We start from the raw sequence: 25,319 nt of genomic DNA, 5'->3' as shown, positions 1-25,319 counted from the left end.
AATTATTTTATTCTATAAACTTCTGACAACATGTCTCCGAAGTTCCAAGCAATAATTTATTTTTTTTTCTGACAAAGAAAAATGGTGAAAATTAAAAAAAAACAAAACAAGCAGGGCTTTCAGACATCAAATAATGCAAAGAAAACAAGTTCATAATCATTTAGAAACAACAATACTAATGTTTTAACTCAGGAAGAGTTCAGAAATCAATATTTTGTGGAATATCCATGATTTTTAATCACAGCTTTCATGCGTCTTGGCATGCTTTCCACCAGTCTTTCACACTGCTTCTAGCGCAAAAATGTAAGCAGTTCTTCTTTGTTTGATGGCTTGTGACTATCCATCATCCTCTTGATTAATTCCAGAGGTTTTCAAAGGGGTTCAGGTCTGGAGATTGGGCTGCCCATGACGGGGTTTGGATGTGGTGGTCTCTTAATTTTTGCCAGAGTTGTAGTTATTACCAAGCAAGAATGTGATCTAGAATTAGTTCAAAAGTGCAGACCAATATCACTCCTAAATTCAGGTAATAAAATATTCTCCAAACTAATTGCTGAAAGCCTAACAAAAATTATTCCAACTTTAGACCATTCAGATCAAGTTGGCTTCGTTAGTGGAAGGCAGATATCGGATGGTACCAGAAGGGTTTTAAGTTTACTGTTGTCTGTTGAGAAGGGAAGAATTCCCTCAATAATATTATCCCTCGATGTTCATAAAGCATTAGACAGGATTAATTATGAATACATGTTTTCTACTCTAAAAAAAAATTGGATTTTATGGACATATAATAAACTCTATGTCATCCCTATATTCTTGCCCTTCCACTAAAATAATTGTTAATAACCAATTCTCGGATACTTTCTCATTATCTAATAGTACACAACAGGGTTGCCCATTATCCCCGCTTTTATTTGCATTAATAATGGAACCTTTTTGCGGAAACAATTAGATCTAATTGCCACATAAAAGGAATAGATACTGACTTCAGATAATATAAAATCGGATTATTTGCTGATGACACCTTAATTACCATAATAGATCCAATCAATTCTCTTAGAGCTGTCTCTGGGGTCATTAATAACTTTACTGCAGTATCTTGCTACAAGAAAAATGTTAAAAAATACAAAATATTTTGTTTCTTCCTAGACCAGAATTTAAGGTCCTAAATGATGAATGAATTTTCGTTTTCGTGGGAAAACTCTAATATAACTTTTTTGGGAATTAAGATCACAAACCCATTATGGAAAATTCTGGATGAGAATCTCTCTGAAGCCCTAAAAAATGTTCAAGAAATAATCGATACATTTGATAAGATTACTACTTTGTGGCTAGGGAGGACTGTAATATACAAGATGATGATACGTCCCACTATATATTTAAGACAGTTCCTTTACAAATTCCGCATATATGCTTTCAAAAGCTACATAAGCAGCTTTCAAAATATATTTGGCAACGCAAATCCCCTACGATAGCAAAAACTGTTTTTGTTTTTAAAAATTGGTTCATAGTTGGCAATAAACCTAGTTGGGCAAATATAGAAGGGAACTTAATTGGACATATTCCGGTACCCTCATTGATCCTAGCTCATTTGCTAGATCCCTCCCTCCATCCCTATACCTGCCCACCCAACCATTAACGCTACAATTTTAGTTTGGAGAAAATTATTAAAACTAACTCAACATAATAGGAATAATTATCAACTGGACAAGATTCCTATCTCGACTTGCCAGACAGCCCTTCCTAATTTTCCAGCCTCTAAAAGGGAAAAATTAGGCATTAATAATTGCTCCCATTTGATTGATGGACCCGACAAAGACTCAAGATTCCTAAAGATATCACATAATCTACCAAATCAGGAATTACTGAACATTTTGAATATCAGGAAATACATTAGAAATAATTTAACCCTTCCTATCTCTCTTCTGAGAATTGTCATTTCTTTTGCTTGATAATATCTTTAATGAGCACTTCTAGAATAAAAAAAATATATATATGCTTTTTAATAATGTTTCTCTTGAAAAATCTAAAGCTGTTAAAATGGGAAGAAAATGTAAATAAAAAATTATCTTCCGACCCTTAGAAAAAAGCCATTGAGTATACCTAGAAATCCAACAGAAATGCTAATTTACATGAAAACTATTTTAAAATTCTTTCCTGTTGGTATTAGGGTATGTGTCCACGGGCCGGTTTACATCCGGATTAGCTGGGAATTGAACGCTGCATACAACCGGAGCGTTCAACCCGCAGTGTCCAGATGTTACAGCATAGTGGAGAGGATTTTATGAAATCCCGTCTCCACTATGCGTGCGAACACGCACCCGGCGGCTGTCCGTTTACGGACATGTGGCGCGTCTTTTTATAACGCAGCATGTCTGTTTACCTTGCGGCAACGCTCTGTTGCCACAAGGTAAATCACAGGGCCCTATGATTGGGGTGCGGAGATTCCGGATGTGTGCAATGAACACATCTGGAATCACCGAGCGTTCAGAAGGGGGCGGCGCTTTGGGCGGAGCGGGTTTTCCGCTCCGTCCAAAGCGCCGTAAATCCAGACAGTGGACACGCACCCTTACACATTCCAGATCAATCAGACTCATGTTGGAGGAAATGTGGCCAAAAGGCACCATTATCCATTTTTTTTTGTCATGTCCAAAAGTTAGTCCCATGTGGAAAGAAATAAATGTCCTTTTGATCAAAATTAAGAAAGACGCTGTTAATATTTCTCTTCATTTGTCTCTTCTTTCCCTCCAGGCTGAGATTCTTCCAACCGAGATAAGAAACATTGCTTTAAGCATCTTTGCAATTATAAAGAACCTTATTTGTTCCAAATGTAAATCGATGGAAATTCCATTCATCACTAGCATTATAGAAATTGTGTCTACTCATAATTTATTTGAACTAGTCCTTGCCTTAAACAATAATAATATAAAAATACCATGCTAGGTGGACTTCTTGGAACTCCATTTTCCCGCTTAATTAGGAAATTCTGTGTTCGTAATAAATCAGTTTTCTTATACGGACCAATGAACCTGGGACCAAGTTTCCAGGAAGGAACCTTCAACTTAAGGTTCCTGGTGAAAAACCACACATAGTGTGCAAGCGGTAAGATATCAGGTGCACCACAATGTCATTAATTTTAATACGACAAATTAGGGTCCTACAGGATGCATGGAAGGAATATGCACAAAACAGAAAAAGAGACCAATGCATAGAGACCTGTGCACACCTATAATATGATGTATGTATAGTGACTCCGTGTAGTGACTCATATTGTATTATAGTACCATTGATTGGTGGTGCCATACTTTGGGTTTGCCGCATTTGTATAGGGCATTCCATCATGTTGGTTGTCCCCACATGGGGAAGGGTGTCAGCATCATGTTTTAGCTTGTTTTTAACCATTTATGTGTCCTTGTTACAATAAAGTATGTATTTTTATATATTATAGGTGTGCACAGGTCTCTATGCATTGGTCTCTTTTTCTCTTTTGTGCAACCACACAGTCATTCACACAAAGGCCTGAACCTGACATACATTTTTATCAGCCATTCGTTTGTATCTATCTCCCATCACCTTCAGGTTGCTCTGTACACCTTGCCACACAGAGCGACGTAGAGAAATGTTCCTCCCCAGAAACCCTTGAAACCCTTGAAAACTCCTCCCTACTGAATGTAAACAACTGCTGAAAAAACCTGGATCTACGAAGGAATGGTGACTTACGAGAGCACTCATGGCGGCGATTGTTAAGCGCAAACTTGGCAAAGGGTAGGTGTGATGACCAATCCTCCTGATTCTCAGAAGCAAATCACCTAAGGTACATCTCTAGGCTTTGGTTCATACGTTTGGTCTGACCATTCGACTCAGGATGAAACACAGAGGAAAATGTTAAATGCACTCCCAAACTATAACAAAAAGCCCTCCAAAATTTAGACTCAAACTGGGTCCCCTGATCTGAGACCACATCGGTGGGAACCCTGTAAAGCTTCACGATCTCACTGATGAATGCCTGAGCCAATGTTTTAGCATTCGGCAGAGCTGGTAAAGGAATAAAATGTACCATTTTACTGAACCTATCCATCACCAATTAAATCGCTGATTTAACTGCAGATGGCGGAAGGACAGTAATAAAATCCGTGGACAGATGTGTCACAACTCTGTTGTCGGGTATCTCGGGACCAGGGGTTCCTTCCCTGTCCCTAACACTAGGGGCGCCATAGCTCTCCCTGGTCTCTGGATTACGTCTGATAGTGCTGGAGCCATGTACATTGCCTTAGCTCCTGAATCCATCCTCAGTCTGAACCCCTCCCCCACCCAAGCAAGAGGGGAGTAGTAGTGTACCATAATACACCAACCAGAGAAGGTAATACAAACAGGGATAAAGGAAAATACCAATCATACGTGTGTGTACACAGGTTGATGGGTGTGTACACAGGTTAGTGGGTGCATGCAGAGGTTGGTGGGTGTGTGAACAGGTTGGTGGGTGTGTGCACAGGTTGGTGGGTGTGTGCATGCACAGGTTGATGGTTGCATACAAAAGTAGGTGGTTATGTACCTTGTGGGCCCAAGTCTCTCGATTAGCTCATCGACTTGTGGCATGAGATATGCGTTGAACTTAGAGACCTCATTCAACTTCCTATAGTCGTTGCAGAACCTCCATTGACTATCGGGCTTTGGGACTCGGACAATCGGGCTTGACTAACTGCTCTTGGATTGCTCAATGACCCCGAGTTTTAGCATGTGCTCCTCCTCCTTGGAGATCACTACTCGACAGGCCTCTGGAATCCGATAAGGCTTCATGTTTACGTGCACATGCAACTCCTTCAGAACTTGGTGTTCTTCAACCTTTGTGCACCCCAGCAATTCCGAGAACAGGTTCCTGTTCTTCTGGAGCAACTCCTGGCACTGCTGTTTCTGGGCTTTCGACAGCGTCTCTGCTATAGCAACACCTTCAACCTCGCCTCCTGGCTGGCCCAGCAAGTGTGGAGTTTCAGATGGCTCTGTCTTGCCATGGCTTGATGAGGTTGACAGGTAGACCTGATATGGTTTCCGTCTTCCTGGTTGATGAATCTTATAATTTACATCACCAAGCTTCTCCACCACCTCATACAACCCTTGCCATTTGGCCAAGAACTTGCTCTCTACAGTAGGAATTAGCACAAGAATTCGGTCTCCCAGATTGAACTGCCTCACTCTGGCTGACTTATTGTAGAACCTGGTCTGAGCTTCTTGTGCCTTGAGGAGATGTCCTTTTACGATGGGCATCACCTTTGCAATCCTCTGCTGCATCAGTGCCACGTGGCCAATGATGCTTCTGTGGGGCGTGACATCAGCTTCCCAGGTTTCCTTGGCTATATTCAGGAGACCTCACGGATGTTGGCCATACAAAAGTTTGAATTGCGAGAACCCCGTACAGGCCTGTGGAACCTCACGGATATGGAACAACAGAGACAGTCCCAGTCTCTACAGTCCTTTTCCATGGCTTACCTCAGCATGCTCTTCAGTGTTTTATTAAACCTTTCGACAAGGCCATCTGTCTGAGGATGGTACACTGAAGTCCTGAACTGGGAGATTTGCAGGACATTGCATATTTTCCTCATCACCTTACTCATAAAAGGCGTTCCCTGGTCAGTCAGAATCTCCTTTGGTAAATCTGCCCGGGAAAAGAAGTGGACCAATTCGTGGGCTATACTTTTTATGGAGGAGTTTCTCAGGGGAATTGCTTCAGGATAGCATGTGGCATAGTCCAGGATAACCAATATGTATTGATGCCCATGAGCAGATTTCACCAGGGGACCAACCAAGTCCATAGCAATTCTCTCAAACAGCACTTCAATAATGGACAATGGCACGAGGAGACTCCAAAAGTGAGAGGTCGGGCGGTTAACTAACACGTAGGGCATCACCTGCAATAGTTTAATATTTCCCTGTGACATCCTGGTCAATAGAACTTCTGCACGATCCGTTCCTGCATTTTTTCCACTCCCAGATGTCCCCCCAAGATGGGTGAATGGGCCATGTCCAACACCTTCCGTCAGGGGTCCTGCACTATTAACTATTCTACCAGAAACTCCCTCACTTTCATGACCCTATACAACAACTCCCCACTCATTATAAAATAGGGAAACATTGTGTCAGACCCCGGCTCCTGTGCAACCCCATTTGTGACAGTGACATTATTAAAGGCTTCTTTTAGAATTAGCTCCCTATGTTGGGCAGACCCCAAATTCTCACTGGTCATGCCTAAAGGCCCCGTCACACATAGCGACGCTGCAGCGATACAGACAACGATGCTGATCGCTGTTGCGTCGCTGTTTAGTCGCTGTGTGGTCGCTGGAGAGCTGTCACACAGACCGCTCTCCAGCGACCGCAGGGCCGCGCTTAGTAACCCGATGTTTACCCTGGTTACCAGTGTAGAATGTAAAATAACAAACAGTACATACTCACCTTCGCGTCCCCCGGCGTCCGCTTCCTGCACTGACTGTGAGTGCCGGCCCTAACAGCAGAGCGGTGACGTCACCGCTCTGCTGTACTTTCACTTTACGGCCGGCAGTCAGTCAGTGCGGGAAGCGGACGGCAAGGGACCTGACGGACACCGGAATGTGAGTATGTACTGTTTGGTTTTTTTTACATTTACGATGGTAACCAGGGTAAACATCGGGTTACTAAGCGCGGCCATGCGCTTAGTAACCCGATGTTTACCCTGGTTACCAGTGAAGACATCGCTGAATCCATGTCACACACACCGATTCAGCGATGTCAGTGGGACCTCAACGACCAAAAAAAGGTCCAGGCCATTCCGACACGACCAGCGATCTCACAGCAGGGGCCGGGTCGCTGGTACGTGTCAAACATAGCGAGATCTCTACTGAGGTCGCTGTTGCGTCACAAAACTTGTGACTCAGCAGCGATCTCGCTATGTGAGACGGGGCCTTAACTCCAGAATGTAAGACTCAGGGGACACTTCATCCTCATCCCCCACAAGAACACAAAAGGGAAATCTGTCTGTCTCTGGGTGTGATGATACCTTATTAGGGTTCACTGGTTCCCTGTTCGTGCCGGTGAACTCAGAACCCTTCCCCCATAGATCCCAAAATAAACAAAAGTCTCGGCCTATAATAATAGGGTGTAACAAGTCCCGAATGACACCGACCTCATGGGACACAGTGGGCAGTGTACCGTGGGCAGTTTCAATGTGCACTCTGGCCATAGGGTAGTCCTTAGCATCACCATGTATGCACCGAACACCGACTTTTTCCCCCAGGATCAGTTGGAGAGGAAGGGTGGCCCCCACAAGGGTCACTAAACTTCCATAATCTAGCAGCGCCGTTACCTCCCTCTCGTTGACCTTCATAGGACATGATTGAGGCCCCTCGCTGGACGGACTGTTCACACTGAAGGCCAGATATGCATAATATGAACATTGGTTTCCTATGCTGCACTCCATCTGCTCTGGAGTCAGGGGACAACGGGCAGCTATATGGCCTGGGCCGTGGCACCTCCAGCAAACATCACCCGTATCGACCTTGGATGCCCCATCCCCTTTTGGGCCAAAGCCCCCTGATGGGACCCCCAGTATGGAGTGGGCTGCCTTCCCAAGGAACCTTCAATCCCTTGGTAGCTGTCGACCAGTCTGACCAGTTCATCGGAATTCTGGGGATCACCCTGGGCAACCCAAGTCTATCTGTATGGGTCGGCAGGGAGTGCACAAACCGGTCCATCACCACCTGCTCTACCATCTGACATAGAGGACTCTGGTTGCAGGTACTTCTGGACCAGGTGCAATAGGTCAAACATTTGGGAGCGAGGTGGTTTGTCCCGGTGATATGCCCAGCGGTGAACCCGCTGTGCCTTGATAGTCATTATCACTCCCAACTGCCCGAGAATCTCAGTTTATAGCTTGTCATACTCTTTGGCGTCCTGCAAAGCTAAATCATAGTACGCCTTCTGGGGTTCTCCCATCAAGTGTGGTGCTGGTACCTCTACCCACTGCTCTGGCAGGAGTTTCTCCCTCTTAGCGACCCTTTCAAACACCATCAGGAAGGCCTCAACGTCATCCCCAGGGATCATTTTCTGCAAAGCCCGTCTTACCTTGTGGGCGTCATCAGCCGCACCTGGGGTTGGGGAGCTCGTCCTGCCCTGGATGGCGGTTGCCAGAAGCTGCATCTGCTGCCATCACTCCGGCTGGCTCTGCTGAATCTGCTGTAACAACAGCCTGTTGGTCTCTTGCTGTTGCTGCTGCGACTGGACCAGGTGTTTCAGCAGGTCCTCCATTTTGTCTGGCGACGCTTGCTTGTTTGCTATAGACTTAAAGGGAACCTGTCACCCCTCGTGGTGTTTTTAATTAAAAGAGCCACCTTGTGCAGCACTAATGCTGCATTCTTTGAAGGTGGCTCTTCTTTTTATGGTCCCTTCCAACACTGCAGTATTACTTTTTATAATTTGCGCCCCATACCCTTAGTCTGTCCGGGGGGCAAATCTTTTCCCCCGGACAGAACCGCCACCCAGCAACTCCGTGCGCCGCCTCCTCTGCCTTCAGTAACGTACCCAGCGCCTGAGCTGTGCCTTCCTTTTTCGGGCAAACGGCGCATGCCCAAAAAAGGAAAGCACAACGCAGTGTACGTTACTGAAGGCAGAGGAGGCAGCGTCCGGCGGGGCTGAGTGATGGCTGGGAGGCGGTTACGTCCGGGGGGAAAGACGTGCCCTCTGAACAAACTAAAGGTATGGCGCGTAGATTATAAAAAGTAATATTGCAGTGTTGGAAGGGACCATAAAAAGAAGAGCCACCTTCACAGAATGCAGAATTAGTGCTGCACAAGGTGGCTCTTTTAGTTAAAAACGCCGGGGGGTAGACAGGTTCCCTTTAACCTAGGGTACGCAGTCCTTCCTGTAGCAGTCGCACGTCTCTGCTGAGAGTGCTGTCCGCACGTCTACCACCAATTGTTGGGGTTTTACTCACTCGGGGGCGACGGGAGGAAAAACTGGACTCTTGTTCCTTTAAAAGTTCATGGGTTTATTGCTTCATAAGCCAGGAAACAAAAACAGAAAACAAACAGCCTTTAGATCAGGCAAAACAAAATACAAAATGTCCATAGCAGGGCTCTGCTCCGCCAGGCCTGTGGGCACACAGGCTGGGGTTGTGTCCAGTATTCTGGCTTTGTCTGGAGCCAAACACACGCAGGAGGCCTTCTCCTTCCCAACACACAGACCATGTGCCAAACAACAGCCTCCATTATATAGGCTGTAGCCACACCTAGAGGTGAGGTATGTGGGTAGCTAGACCAGCCCATCTTTAACAGCTACTCGCAACCGGTCCCAGGTGCAACAAACGAACCTCTTAGTGATTTCATGCACTAAAGAAAATACTCCGGGTTACATCACAGAGACAAGCCATCTCTGCGACACATTCCTCCCATCGACTATGCGACCATTAGAAAGTCTACAGTGCATACACAGATTGGTGGGTGGATACACAGCTTGGTGGGTGCATATACAGGTTGGTGGGTGCGTACACAAGTTAGTGGGTGCGTACACGGGTTGGTGGGTGCGTACATGGGTTGGTGGGTGAACACACAGGTTCGTGGGTACGTACAAGGGTTGGTGGGTGCATACACAGGTTGGTGGGTGCATACACAGGTTGGTGGGTGCATACACAGGTTGGTGGGTGCATACACAGGTTGGTGGGTGCATACACAGGTTGGTGGGTGCGCACACAGGTTGGTGGGTGCATACATGGGTTGGTGGGTGCATACATGGGTTGGTGGGTGAACACACAGGTTGGTGGGTGCGTACACGGGTTGGTGGGTGCGTACACGGGTTGGTCGGTGAATACACAGGTTGGTGGGTGCGTACATGAGTTGGTGGGTGCGTACATGAGTTGGTGGGTGCGTACACGGGTTGGTGGGTGCGTACACAGGTTGGTGGGTGCATACATGGGTTGGTGGGTGAATACACAGGTTGGTGGGTGCGTACACAGGATGGTGGGTGCGTACATGGGTTGGTGGGTGCATACAGAGGTTGGTGGGTGCGTACAGAGATTGGTGGGTGCGTACAGAAGTTGGTGGGTGCGTACACAGGTTGGTGGGTGCGAACAGAGGTTGGTGGGTGCGTACACGGGTTGGTGGGTGGATACACAGCTTGGTGGGTGCATATACAGGTTGGTGGGTGCGTACATGGGTTGGTGGGTGAATACGCAGCTTGGTGGGTGCATACACAGGTTGGAGGGTGCATACACAGGTTGGTGGGTGTCTTCAGAGGATGGTGGGTGCGCACACAGATTGGTGGGTGCGTACACAGGTTAGTGGGTGCGTACACGGTTGGGTGGGTGCGTACAGATTGGTGGGTGAACACAGGTTGGTGGGTGCATACACAGGTTGGTGGGTGCATACACAGGTTGGTGGGTGCGTACACGGGTTGGTGGGTGGATACACAGCTTGGTGGGTGCATATACAGGTTGGTGCGTGCGTACACAGGTTGGTAGGTGCGCACACAGGTTGGGGGTGCGTACACAGGTTGGTGGGTGAATACACAGGTTGGTGGGTGCGTACACAGGTTGGTGGGTGCATACAGAGGTTGGTGGGTGCGCACAGAGATTGGTGGGTGCATACACAGGTTGGTGGGTGCGTACATGGGTTGGTGGGTGCGTACATGGGTTGGTGGGTGCGTACACGGGTTGGTGGGTGCGTACATGGGTTGGTGGGTGCGTACACAGGTGGGTTGGTGCGTACATGGGTTGGTGGGTGCATACACAGGTTGGTGGGTGTCTTCAGAGGTTGGTGGGTGCGCACACAGCTTGGTGGGTGCGTACACAGGTTAGTGGGTGCGTACACGGTTGGGTGGGTGCGTACAGATTGGTGGGTGAACACACAGGTTGGTGGGTGCGTACACGGGTTGGTGGGTGAATACACAGGTTGGTGGGTGCATACACAGGTTGGTGGGTGCATACACAGGTTGGTGGGTGCATACACAGGTTGGTGGGTGCTTACAGAGGTTGGTGGGTGCATACACAGGTTGGTGGGTGCGTACACGGGTTGGTGGGTGCGTACACGGGTTGGTGGGTGCATACACAGGTTGGTGGGTGCATACACAGGTTGGTGGGTGCGTACAGAGGTTGGTGGGTGCGTACAGAGGTTGGTGGGTGCGTACACGGGTTGGTGGGTGCGTACACGGGTTGGTGGGTGCGTACACGGGTTGGTGGGTGCGTACACAGGTTGGTGGATGGATACACAGGTAGGTGGGTGGCTACGCGGGTTGGTGGGTGCGTACACGGGTTGGTGGGTGCATACACAGGTTGGTGGGTGCGTACAGAGGTTGGTGGGTGCGTACAGAGGTTGGTGGGTGCGTACACGGGTTGGTGGGTGCGTACACGGGTTGGTGGGTGCGTACACGGGTTGGTGGGTGCGTACACAGGTTGGTGGATGGATACACAGGTAGGTGGGTGGCTACGCGGGTTGGTGGGTGCGTACGTACACAGGTAAAAAATTACAATAACAAAACTTTATTCCTTCTACTATTACGCATGCGCGGACAGCGCGCAAAGCTGGATAGGGCGGTCACGTGACGGGGAGGGTCTAAGCTCTTTCCTCTCTGTCTAGCCACGCCTCCTGCCCTCAGACTGCTTGCGCCGGCGGCGGCAGCGGCAGCAGTGGTGGAGGTGTCCGTGTGCTGTGTCACTGCGCCGCCCTGCATTACGTCTGTGTCGCCTCCAGCGAGCAGGTTCCGGTGCTGCGTTATCGCTGCGGGCAACCTGACATCATCCCAGCGGTGACAGCGCGTTATAGGAGAGGAGGAAAAGTTCTGCGCCGCTTCTCTGTTAACAGCTGCAGTCCAGCTGCCTGGGGGAGACAGGAGCCTGCTGCCACACTGTGCTGGGTGCCCGCTGCAGGGACCGGGGTGACACCCTGGCAGCAGGTCCTAGGATGTGCCCCTGAGAGCCTGCTGCATAGAAGCCCCCTCTGCAGACAATGTCCTGTGCCCCTGGTGGCTGATCGCAGCTGTAACCCTTCATTGCCCGGACGGAGATGAGAGCCACCACCTTGGAGAGCGCTATGTCAGAGGGCACCTCTCTGTGCTGGTGCTGTGCCCAATAATCGGATTATGACTGCATGCTCTGCTCCAAGTAAGAGCCTATCTGTCTACATTTCCGCAAAGCTGCTCCTTCTCTAAGTGACCTGTGCCAACATTAAGCTTCCTAACCCTTGGATTATTTTTATTATTTTTTTCCCCAAAAAAAACTATTAATTGTTTTGCACCTTAATGATGTAACGCGCCAGCCCCTGGGAATAAATTGTAAATTGAGGGTCCTCACTGATAGTTTTGCATTTTTTGCACTTTTTTTTAAAAACCAAAGGATTGTTTGAAAGGAAAGAAAATGATTCCAAGGCGATCGATGCAGTATCTGAACTGTTTGCCTCTACTAGTCCTATTGCCATGTTCGGTGGTCCGTGGCGCGTCCGAGACCACCAATGTGGAATTTTACAATGCCATTGTGAATGTAACGGCGCAAGAGCCTGGCAGCAAATCGGTGCTGGACACTGGGCGATACGGGCTGGACTCCCCTGTTACAGAAGCAAAAGGGATCATAGTGACACCTGTCAACATCCAAGGAGGTATTTATGTTCCATTATTCTGGACGATTGGGGTGGATGTAACGTCTTGGTGAACCTCGCTGCAGAATATCTTGGCGTAACTTCCAACCATAATGCACCTTTAATAGTTTGCGGATTAAAGGGTCCCTTTGGGCACCCGAAGCTCCAGTGCCAGCCCCTATACCCCCTATAGTTGCGCCCCTGATTGGTGCTATATAAACAATACCAAGAAGTCCAAATGTTTATATTGACAGCCCAATAGTCATAGATTGCAAGCCTTCAAGCCTACCTTGTCCTCGGTAGGTTTGTACAGGTGTATTTTACATGAGATTGTGGCCAGATTTGCCACCTTCATGTAACTTTTTGGCTTCTGGAGTGGAACTCGCCAAGTGCGATATGACCCCCTAAAATCGCTACTAACCTAGTGTTCAGCACGGTAATAAGGTATCCATATGTAGATTTGCTTCAAAGAGTCACCTGCTGTTGGGCCACATTCACATCTGTGACGTGTCCTACTGCTGTCCGGATTTTTGGATCAGACCCACAGAGTTGATTATATTCACACATCCCATTTAAATCACAGATCCAAGAGCGAAATCCACAAGACCCCTATTCTGATCCGATTTCCCAGATCGGACTTGTCCACTAAAGTCAATGGGGATCCGTGTAAAACGGATGGAACATGGAAGGTCAACTTTGCTCTTCAGAGTTCCATCCAAGTTTCATCTGTTTTTCAATGATACATTGTTGAGTCAGTGAATGAAAAAAAAAAACATGAAAAAAATGGAGGCATCTGCGATAACAACTGCGCATAAAGTCGTTCCGTTTTTCTCACTTGGTCACACATGGATGGGTGAATGCGGCCTTGGTCAGAAGTCCAACACTGACCTTTTATCTTGATCTGAGTTGTTGCTCCTTGACCTCTGAGATCCTGAGCCGATCCTTAAACCTTTATTGGCGGGCACACTGAAAAGAGGTGTCCGATCTATGCGCCATGCTGGTGCCGCTAATGCTGGCGCATGAATAGGGGAAGCGGTGGAGAATACAGCGCACTTCACTGGGAGGTTTGATGGATCTCAGAGGCCAAGGAGGAGAACGCCTGACTCTTGAGGCTAATGGCAACGCCCAGGTGACTTTATGCAGATGATTTTCATATTACTTCTTTTTTTGCTTTATGCTGCATCAGCCATATTACATATCAGCGCCATAGTTATCCTTCTGGATAGATTGGTGGCAGATTGGGGTTTAAATCTTCCTTTCAAGGGGTTTTTCTGGTTGAATGCGCCATTAGGACTTTCTTATAGAGGAGAATATTTGTTGCAGATTCTGTCTCAAAAAATGTCTTTTATACAATCAACATGGCAGACACCCTGGCCCGACCTGACACGCTTCATTGCCCAATGCTGCTAACTCTGAGCCTCAGGTAGAGGAACAGGCAAACGGAATAGTGTCAAAAACAGATCCGCTGCAAGTTGAAGCAGAGCGGCGCCATTGATTATAACAGGGTCTGCGTGGGTTTCGTTATGTGTCTATTAGAACAAAAGAAAAAGTTCTTCACTATGCTGTATTTCTTCCGTTTTAAAAATAGACAAATAGCAGAAGACCTGGTCTTCAACCGTCTCTGCTCTCTAACTTCACCACCTCCCCTCTCCCTCTATCCGACCACCATCTGCTCACCTTCTCATCCCTGCCTCCTCACCGGTCACCCATGTCCACCAACATGCGCACCCTCGCAGAAACCTTGCACACCTAGATGCCCACACACTCTCTGACTCTATCCTATCACTGGCATCCATATCCTCACTCCACGACACAGACAGTGCCACTGCTTTCTACAATGCCACTCTTGCATCAGCTATTGACACGATCTCCCCTCTCGTTCATGGCAGAGTGCGACGTATCAATAGACAACCCTGGCACAATAACACCACTAAAAAGCTCCGGCAAGTGTCCAGGGTTGCAGAGCAGCATTGGAAGAAAACACATTCGCAAAATGACTTCACTGCATTCAAACAGGCAACACTTGCTTTTAAATCTGCTCTCACCTCTGCTAAACAGGCCTATTTCACAACCCTCGTATCTTCCCTATCCCACAACCCCAAACAGTTATTCAAAACCTTTAGCTCCCTCCTCCGCCCCCCACTGCCCCCTCCAACCTCCCTCATCTCTGCTGAGGACTTTGCCACACACTTGAATAAGATCGACCAAACAAGGCAAGTCTTCATTGTTCAACCACCACAACCCCTTTGTATACCAGACCAATGCCCAAACCCCATAACCTCCCTATCCAACATCACTGAAGGGGGGCTTAATTGTCTCCTCTCCAAATCGCACCTCACCACCTGTGCGCTGGACCCCATCCCACCCCCTCTCCAATCTCACCACCACTCTTATCCCATCCCTAACCCACCTCTTCAACCTGTCACTAACTTCTGGCACCTTCCCTTCTGCTTTCAAACATGCCACAATCACGCCTATCCTTAAAAAGCCAACCCTCGATCCAACAGCTATGTCCTGCTATCGCCCAATATCGCTGCTCCCATTCGCTTCCAAACTCCTGGAGCAGCACGTCCACGTTGAACTTTCCTCCCACCTCTCATCTAATGACCTACTTGCATCCAAAGCTAACGGACAATACTTTGTACTCCTCCTTCTAGACCTGTCCTCTGCTTTCGACACAGTTGACCACTGCCTCCTACTACAGATCCTCTCCTCCTTTGGAATCAAAGACCTTGCCCTATCCTGGATCTCCTCATACCTTTCCAACCGCACATTCAGCGTCTCCCACTCCCACACTTACCTCCTCATCCCACCCTCTCTCTGTTGGAGTCCCCCAAGGCTCTGTTTTAGGACCCCTAATCTTCTCAATCTATACACTTGGCCTGGGACAACTCATAAAGTCTCATGGATTCCAGTACCACCTTTATGCTGATGACACTCAGATCTACCTTTCTGGCCCAGACGTCACCTCTCTGCTATCCAGAATACCGGAGTGTCTATCAGCCATATCCTCCTCCTTCTCCTCTCGCTTCCTCAAACTCAATGTGGACAAATCTGGGCTCATCTTTCCTCCATCTCATAGATCTAACATACCTGACCTATCTATCGCAATTAACGACATCACGCTTTGCCCCGTACCGGAAGTCCGCTGCCTCGGAGTAACCCTTGACTCTGCCCTGTCCTTCAAACTGCACATCCAAGCTCTTTCCACCTGTTGCCTCAAGCTCAAAAATATCTCCAGAATCCGTCCTTTCCTCAACCGTCAATCTACTAAAATGCTTGTGCATGCCCTCATCGTCTCCCACCTTGACTACTGCAACATCCTCTTCTGTGGCCTCCCTGCTAACACTCTTGCACCTCTCCAGACCATTCTTAACTCTGCTGCCCAACTAATTCATCTCTCTCCTCACTACTCCTCCGCTTCCCCCCTCTGCAAATCTCTTCACTGGCTCCCATTCGCTCAGCGTATCCAGTTCAGATTACTAATACTGACCTACAAAGCCATCCATAACCTGTCTCCCCCATATATCTCTGAACTAATCTCCCGATATCTTCCCTCACGTAATCTCCGGTCCTCCCAAGACCTCCTTTTTGCCGCCACACTTATTCTCTCCTCACCCAGCCACCTCCAAGACTTCTCCCGAATAGCCCCCATCCTCTGGAATTCTTTGCCCCAACACGTCCGACTATCAACCACATTCGGATCCTTCAGACGGAACCTGAAAACCCACCTCTTCAGGAAAGCCTACAGCCTGCACTGACCCTGCTGCCTCCTCACCACTACCGAAGCTACCACCTCACCAACACCGGAGCTCCTGCAACCCCCAACCTATTGTCTCCTTCCCCACCATCCTCTAGAATGTAAGCCCGCAAGGGCAGGGTCCTCGCCCCTCTGTATCAGTCTGTAATTGTTAGTTTGCTTACTGTAAGTGATATCTGAAATTTGTATGTAACCCCTTCTCATGTACAGCACCATGGAATCAATGGTGCTATATAAATAAGTAATAATAGCAGAACCCATGCGGACCCCGTAATAATTAGTGCGGTCCATCAGTTTCTGTTTGCGTCATTTATGCAACGGATTCTCTTTTGACATCGTTCCATTTGTCGGTTCCTCAAAACCGAATACCTAAACAGAAGTGTGAACGTGGCCTAAGCTGTGATTGCAACAACTTCAATATGGGAAAAGGAAAGATTTAATTTTCTATTATGGAAAAAATGTAGTAAAAACTGTACCCATCATATAAGATGACCTGAACGTGACTGCGGATGCTTCAGAGTATTGTCTCAGCATGTTAGTCTGCTTGGGGACATAATCTGTGATTACAGTATTTTCAGGCTTGACAGACACATTAGTAATGTGGGAGTTGGTCCAAACAACTGGTTTTCAAAATGTTGCATGACCTGACCGACTTTGAAGTCAATAAGAGCGATGGAATCCCCCACACTAGAGTCCTTGTCAGTTTGAATAATTTGTGCTATTGGCGGGGTCCGTACTTTTAAGCCACCCACCAATAATATATGACCTTTTGATACCTAAGGCTACGTTCACATTTGCGTTGTGCGCCGCAGCGTCGGCGCCGCAACGCACAACGCAAACAAAAACGCATGCACAACGCTGCGTTTTGCGCTGCATGCGTCCTTTTTTTCATTGATTTTGGACGCAGCAAAAATGCAACTTGCTGCGTCCTCTGCGCCCGGACGCGGGCGCCGCAGGGACGCATGCGGCGCAAAACGCAAGTGCGACGCATGTCCATGCGCCCCCATGTTAAATATAGGGGCGCATGACGCATGCGGCGACGCTGCGGCGCCGACCGCAAATGTGAACGTAGCCTAAGAAAGCTATTTTATCCTTCTAAAGGACAAAATGTATGTACTGATAATTCAGGGCTGTGGAGTCTGTAAGCACAGCAGATTAAGACACGCCCCAGAGGATCCTGTGAGCCACGCCCCAGAGGATCCTGTGAGGCATGCCCCTTGATAAAGACTATCAAAATGAGAACTAAATAAAAAGGCCCATACCTCTGGAATAGTATTTGGATTTACAAATGTCCTGGTGACAGATTCTCTTTAAATCCTCGCATCTTATTTGTCGAGCTCTGCAGAAGAAAATGTCAGGATGAGCGCACACATACATGTTTTGCAATATGATTTGGTTTCAAAACTTGTAGCCTTTGACAGTGATTTGGACACGCAGTAAGACGCAGCTTGCGCGATCAGCCCTGGGTGCTGTATCATTAAGGTACATTTATATATGGCCTTGGATGCGGTCTCTCATTGCATTTGGCGCTCAATTTCCATCAAACTCCCTGTCAAATAGTCTTGTCAAACTGTGTTCAACCAAGATGGTTTTCATTAGCTACAGTATGTCAGATGAATCTTTAGCAACTTTGTTGCTGTTGTAATACACTGCAGATATTCCTCCCGCAAATCCCGATAGATGACCTGCAGCCTTCCCCCTATGTGTGATTGCACCCTAAAGCCGAATTTCCTAGATATATTAGACAGTTGCACCTATTGTAATTCCTTGTATTTCTCTTTATTCAATACATTAGAAAGTGTTAATAGGGGATCTGTCAGTAGGATCCAACCTCCAAAATGACCCTGAGAATCTGCCTCCAGAGCTGCTTATAAATGACAGGAAAAGTTACCGGAGTGAGACATGTAGATCAGGAAAGTGGACTGTCAGTCATTACATGACTCACACTGGTAACTTTCCCTGTCCATATAATAAGTTCTGGAGGCAGATTCGCAGGGACATCATGGGGTCAGATATACTTTGGGATTTTCTGTGAATAAACTTAATAAATGCTTTGTAAAAAGACAAAAAAAATCACGTTCCGCATGATAAAATAAAAATTGAACTGTTTTGTGTCTATAGCTGCCTCCATAGGGATAGATTACATCTCAGCAGTCCTACTCCATACCCCTGTCCAACTTTTTGCTGCGATAAAGACTGGTAGAATGGAATATGACTGCAAGATCAGGCAACAGTTAGCTTGTTTGTAGTCTGTTACCATGGAAACATATAGATCAGCATAGGAACTGTAGACACAAATCAACAAGACATTTTTAATAGGATTATTTGCAAAATAGCTTCATATTATGTTTTTATTCAGAAGAACAGAGGAACTTTAGAGAAGGGTTTTAAAGTCTAATATACCCATATCAGATGTTTTCTCCATAGGATACCATCTTCTAAATAGGTTTCTTTTAAATAATAAAATCTGCACATTCTTGCAATATTTACATGAATCTCGCACTTGTAGGGCTCTATAATGGATTTTCTCATGGTCATAAATTCACAACGCATTATATATAAATAAATATATATATATATATATATATATATATATATATATATATATGCTCCACACAATTCCTTGTTGTTACCCTTCATTCTAACATCCAGGACACCATTTATTGACAGATTCCTCGGTGCAAGGTCACTCCGGTATCTGCTGACTTAGTCTAGACGGCTGGTGCCAGAGCGCGGCGTTCCTGCCCATTAGAAGTGGATCAGGAAACTGAGACCGGACTACTGAATCACTTGTAATGTGAAGAAATAAAATGCTTTTAAATTTGTCATTTATTACGGCCCTACACAAATGTTTGCCAATAATTTGTATTTTAATTCCCCGAGGAGTTTTGCTTTGTCTGCTGCAGGCGTAGTGCTAGTGCTGAAGACTTCTGTTAGGGTGTATTCTTTTTTTAATTATTTTACTAGTTTAGAAATCTATATTAATATTATCGCACTTTCAATCTATAATCTTCATTCATTCCCCTGGATATGTAGTTTGCAGCTTGATTCACGTTTCAGATTTTTCTCATTTGGGATCGTCTCTCCCAGTAATATAGGCTGGATGTGAGGTCTGTTGTATCCGGGGTGCTGCTGGATTAGCTCATATACTGTGTATGCACAGCTTTAATTCTATAGTATGCCTTCCTCCTGTTCTATAGCCTATTTTGTCTGCCATCCCTTAAACTGTGGATACTTTCCCCCTCTCCCCACACTGCTGCTGTGTCCCTGCTGCAATCTCTAAAACTGAGAGAAGAGGAGGTAGAGGAGAAGACTGTACTGTCAGAGCCAGGTGCAGGACCACTGATGGATTTGTAACTTTTCTTCAAAGTGCTCGACTACCTAAAGGTCTTCTCCCAAAAAAAAAATGGTAGAACATTTTTAATAAAGACTATGAAGAAAGTTACTTAACTTTGTTCAGGAAAGTAATGACCAATGAAAAATGTGTGACGGGTTTACGTAGACTTTAACTTTGTGTTCTTTAAATAACCCATAAAATGGGTCCTAGATTTAGAAACAGACAAAAATATGAAGGGTAAAATTAGTCATTAGGAAAATTTTGCTTATGTTTTGCAAGGTGCAAAAACCTTGTGATTAAAAAATATTCAGCATTAAAGGGAACCTGTCATCTGATTCATGCTGTGCAAACCACAGGCCGCATGATTCAGAGCCTGGCTGCATGATTGCAGTGTCTTCTTCTCTGAAACATTCCCACTTTTCATAGGAAATCTAGCTAGGAGATCAGGACAATGATCATAGCCGGAGAAGAGACTAGTTCAACGCTGCGCCCGTTTGACGTCTTCCTTGTGCGTACTTGGAGACCTGTGAATCACCTGCAGCGGCGCTGGGAATAGCCGGCCAAGAGCGGCATTGGATTAGTCTCTTCTCCGGTTATGGTCTATGCCTGGATCTTCTAATCATATTTTCTCTGCAACGACGTGGCGTTTCAGAGAAAAATATACCTGGCCATCATCTAGCCAGGATCTGATTCATGGTGGGACACCTGGCACCACCCTCCATGCCGATCAGCTGTTCCCGGTGTTGGGGTCGGCCAGGCTGCATAGCTCCAGCAACTATAGAGTACCGCAGCCACTATTTCATCAACAGACCTGTGCTGTGCAGCGCAGCTCTATAACTGAGGAGTTGAATAGCTAATCGATGGGGGGTACTGGGTGTCGTACTCCCACCAATGACATTGATGACCTAACCTAAGGATAGGCAAAAGTCCCAGAGAACCCCAGTAACTGTTCACCTTGTGTAAACTATATCAGCAGCTGAATACATTTTTCACTATCGTTATAAGTGTTAAGTCTTTGCTTCGGCTGCTGAAAACACAGACCTGTGAGATTTTTAATACCCAAGGGAAAGGAAATAAAAATTTCTCGGCAAAAAAGCTTGTAGACTTAAACGAGAACACCACCTTCTCCAGGATTTGAAATGTGCAGTTGCGAAATGCGTGGAGTAACATTAGTCCTTTTCAGAAAGTCACAATCATTTTATTACACAGGTATGCAAAATTAAATTTGGGTTTATGAAAATTTTTCCCAATTCAATGACTGATTCTTAGGTTTTCTTACGCCCTGATTTCGAAAACCACTTCTATTTTTAACCATCACATATGGATTTGGCACAAAGCACACGTGACATTACTTACAAGCGAGATGAACAAGACATTTTTTTTTATTGTAGCGAAAAATGTACAGAATATTATATATAAAAATGTATTGAACATTCTCTCAACTTTATTGGAAATTCTTGCGCCTTTTTTTTTTCTCTTCAAAGCTTCTCTTGATACTTTTTCTCTTCGAGAAGGCCTGCAGATCTTCTCTGTGAAGCATCCAGCAGTAGTCCCCATTATGGTCACGTTCCATCTACCTTGGTATCGCCGTTCCATCTCCTTGATATCCTGATGAAATATTTCTCTTTGCTGTTTTCTAACAGCACCAAGATTTTCAGGAAAGGAGTCCAAATGGGAATGTAAAAAAAATGTAGCTTCAAATTCCTCAGACAACCCAAAGTTTTGCAATGTTTTAGCATGTTCTCCACGATGGACTTACGGTATTTTGTGGACTATAAGACGCACTGGACCATAAGACTCACCCCAAATTTTTGGGAGGAAAATAGGATTTTTTTTTTTTAAATAAAATGGTAATAAGTCTTATAGTCAGAATTTATGGTAGCTTACCGGGGGGGAGCGGCGATGGTGGAGCGGGGTTCACAGGAGGCAGGGTCGATGCTGTGGGAGCCGGCGGTGGCAGGAGTGGGTTGCTGCCCCAGGCTGGAAGGAGGGTAGTATGTCAGGGGGTATGAGACTGCAGGCCCTGGGCTTCCAGAAAATGCGACTGTGAGCAGAGTCACTACTCTGCCCATTGATTTCCTGGCTGTGGGCTTCATGAAAATGGCCGCTGGAGGCGCATATTGAGATCTCGGTAGCCAATCATAGCACAGCGTCCACTAATTTCTAACCAATCTAATGAGACCAAAATCATCCACCAAAGGTCACTCAAATGGGTCGAAGTATGGTGCCAGAAAAAGCCTATGAAGATAGTGTAATTTTTTCGATATTTTTATTGAGTTCAGCATTTAAAAGTATATAAAAATCAGCTCTTAGGCTACTTTCACACATCAAGTTTTTGCCGTCAGACACGCGCTTCCGGCTTTTTCGCTGGAGACAAAAAACGTTACTGTGTACATTGTTTCCAGATGCCGGAAACGACATTTTGAAACGTAAAGTCATCCGGCGCTAATACAAGTCCATGTGAAAAAACTGGATCCGGCATCTTTCGCCGGATCCAGTTTTTTTCAAAATTTGCCGGATTGAGCCTGACTGCCTTACTTTTCGGACATTTTAGCCCTTGCAGACCTATGAGTAGCTTTTTCCACAATGTGAGTATGCAGCAAGGTTCAGTACACACATTAGGACTGGCACAGTTACAAATTCTTAATATAATGCAAAAAATCTCATTATTCCATATTTTAAAGGGGTGTGCTACTATTTTTCAGAAGAATTGACCTCTATCAAGATTGATATGCTGCTGGTTTTCTTTGTAAATTTGCAAAGGGAAATAGATTTGCTGAGTGAATTCAGGCACTATAAACTGCAATAAAATCCTAGTGTTTTAGGCCACGTTCACACATTGTCTTTTTCAGGTGGAAACCACCGGTGACTAAAACCGTCCGAAACATTTTTAGGAAACAATTGAAAAAAGGAACACAAGATGCTTCAGAAAAAAAAAAACTCATGAAGGGTCTTCTGCTTGAAAAAGCTTGTTCAATTTGCTTCAGTTTAAAAGATGCTGTGTCTATATAGCCTTGGGTTTGTTTTTTATTTTATTTTTTTTTTTTTTGTGCATGTTTGCTGCCGAAAATATTCCATAGCAAATCCAACCCCTCTGAATGTACCGTTAATCTGCATTGTGTACTCAATGGAATACGGTAAATCTTTTCTAAATATCACAGCTTTAAGGCGCAGACTCTTGAGATATCGTTGCTTTTCTCATGGAATGTGGACTTTCGATCCCCTAATTAGTGGCACAAGATACATTCACAAGTCTTTTGTATTGAACATTTTGAAGTAAATGCACTGGTCTGTTGACCAAAGTCGAAAATCCAGGCTTTTTCTTTAGAAGAAAATGTGTATGATATATAAACTGTATTTAATTTGTAAAACAGACATTTTCCGCTTCTACTTGAAGTTTGAGTTCCTCCAGAAATTCTAGAAATGTCAGGCACATAAACATTTTTATAACCCATCTCCAAGAACTGGTTCTTGGCAGTTCCTGCAGAGCCTCCATGTTATGTCCTCCTCTTATTCTGGGTAGATGCCAGGAGGAAAAAATGTACATGATCCTCGAATCAAGGGACGGTAACTAAGCGGTTTAGTTTGTACAGAGAGGAAGTCACATGTCTAAACTTGTTCTGAGCAGTTCGAAATGTGACAGCATTGTCCAGGGTTGTGTAACATTTGTGTTTCAGTAATTGCTCGGCTCTTCCGGAATGTTTCTCTTGCAAATGTTTGTGTTCAGCTATTGCATCAACTGCGCTATGAAGTATTTTTTTTTCCTGACAACCACAAATGTAAACCAGATTTGTATCCAGATTAGTTTTCACTCTATAGCCGACTAAGTGGCTAAAGTAAAATAACGTTGTTCCCCTTGTCTGAACCTAAGGGTACGTGCCTATAAATGCGCAATTGGCTCTTGGCTTCTTTCGCCAGCAATTTGGAGAAATTGTGACATGGCCATATACACTAGATGATCAGAGGGGGGAAGGTTATGTGACAATTAGAGATGAGCTCATCGCTTCGCGCAATTTTGCTCCACAGTCCAGGTCAGTAATTTCTGGTCGTGGACAGGATCTGTACGAATTTTCCTTACCCTCTAAGATCCCAAGCTGGGTTGGCAAGATGTCACCTACGATGTCACGCCAAGCTGGCTAGTCGAAGTCCGTGCCTGGAAATTTTGAGGTTTGGTGCTGCTCTAGTCCTCGGCCAGAGACTGTAGACAAGGATTGCCCAAAATTATCCAGTCTTCTCTAATGACAACACATGGCATATTACAGATGTATTCTCTAGAGATGGTGTTAATAGTCGCAGGACCCAATCCATAGTCTCTAACCACTAGATGGGAGCCCTTAGAACGACCTCCTAGTGTCTGCGGCTCTTCATTTGGTTAGCCGGCCTGGTGCAACATCACGTGTATCACGCCACAATGATAACGTCGCGCCAGGCTGGCTAATTTAAATAAATGCTGTGAAGGTCTGGAGGTGGTTCTCACCACTCCCATTCAATATCCTACAAGTTATTGACATGGCCAATGGACCAGGTCCTGCTAATTGATTTGCGCCATCTTTAGTATTCTCCCGTAGAGCTGCCCATCGGGGCCACTACCGTGCCTAGGTAAGGCTAGACTCACATTGGCATTGAAGTTAGTCCCAATATGTTTTTCCCCACTTCTGTTTGACACAGCTTCTAAATGTTGATGTGCCATTAAAGAGTTACTTAGCTTCCTTATTTCTAACTCTTATCTTGGACACCCAGCTGATGTGCGGCAGTTATGATATGATTCTGACCTGGGGCAGAGCTTTTTAGTGGGGACACACTGTGGCAATTTGATAGGGGAAAGGGAATTTTTTTTTAGGCACTTCAATGAGGCAAGCAGCCATGACTAGAAAATAATTGGTGACTTCTGTGTGACTCCAGGTCACTGGCCTCCACAATGACTATTATTATTATTATTATTATTATTATTATTATTATTATTTATTGTTATAGTGCCATTTATTCCATGGCGCTTTACATGGGAGGAGGGATATACATAATAAAAACAAGTACAATAATCTTAAACAATACAAGTCATAACTGGTACAGGAGGAGAGAGGACCCTGCCCGCGAAGGCTCACAATCTACAAGGGATGGGTGAGAATACAGTAGGTGAGGCTAGAGCTGGTCATGCAGCGGTTTGGTTGATCGGTGGTTACTGCACGTTGTAGGCTTGTCGGAAGAGGTGGGTCTTCAGGCTCTTTTTGAAGGTTTCGATGGTAGGCGAGAGTCTGATGTGTTGTGGTAGAGGGTTCCAGAGTAGGGGTGATGCGCGAGAGAAATCTTGTATACGATTGTGGGAAGAGGAGATAAGAGGGGAGTAGAGAAGTAGATCTTGTGAGGATCGGAGGTTGCATGCAGCAAAGTACCGGGAGACGAGATCACAGATGTATGGAGGAGAGAGGTTGTGGATGGCTTTGTACGTCATGGTTAGGGTTTTGTAGTGAAGTCTCTGGGCAATGGGGAGCCAGTGAAGGGACTGACAGAGGGGAGAGGCCGAGGAATAGCGGGGGGGACAGGTGGATTAGTTGGGCAGCAGAGTTTAGAATAGATTGGAGGGGTGCGAGAGTGTTAGAGGGGAGGCCACAGAGCAAGAGGTTGCAGTAGTCAAGGCGAGAGATGA

At 45.9% G+C, this 25,319-nt stretch overlaps 1 protein-coding gene across 2 annotated transcripts in view; it reads left to right on the top strand.

The window, feature by feature from the left end:
- Nucleotides 1–11,589: 11,589 nt before the first annotated feature.
- Nucleotides 11,590–25,319, top strand: part of RNF130 (ring finger protein 130) — a 253,531-nt gene continuing 239,801 nt past the window's right edge. For both annotated transcript variants that reach the window (XR_013215887.1, XM_077266307.1), the window contains exon 1: nt 11,590–12,599. Coding sequence is in view for 1 of the 2 variants with exons in the window: in XM_077266307.1 (XP_077122422.1) it covers nt 12,362–12,599 (238 nt within the window). In the remaining variant the exon portion in view is untranslated. The remainder of the gene's footprint in view (nt 12,600–25,319) is intronic.

The sequence above is a fragment of the Ranitomeya variabilis genome, chromosome 5, assembly GCF_051348905.1.
Source record: "Ranitomeya variabilis isolate aRanVar5 chromosome 5, aRanVar5.hap1, whole genome shotgun sequence".
Classification (NCBI taxonomy): Eukaryota; Metazoa; Chordata; class Amphibia; order Anura; family Dendrobatidae; genus Ranitomeya; species Ranitomeya variabilis.
This window is presented reverse-complemented; position numbering and strand designations above follow the sequence as displayed.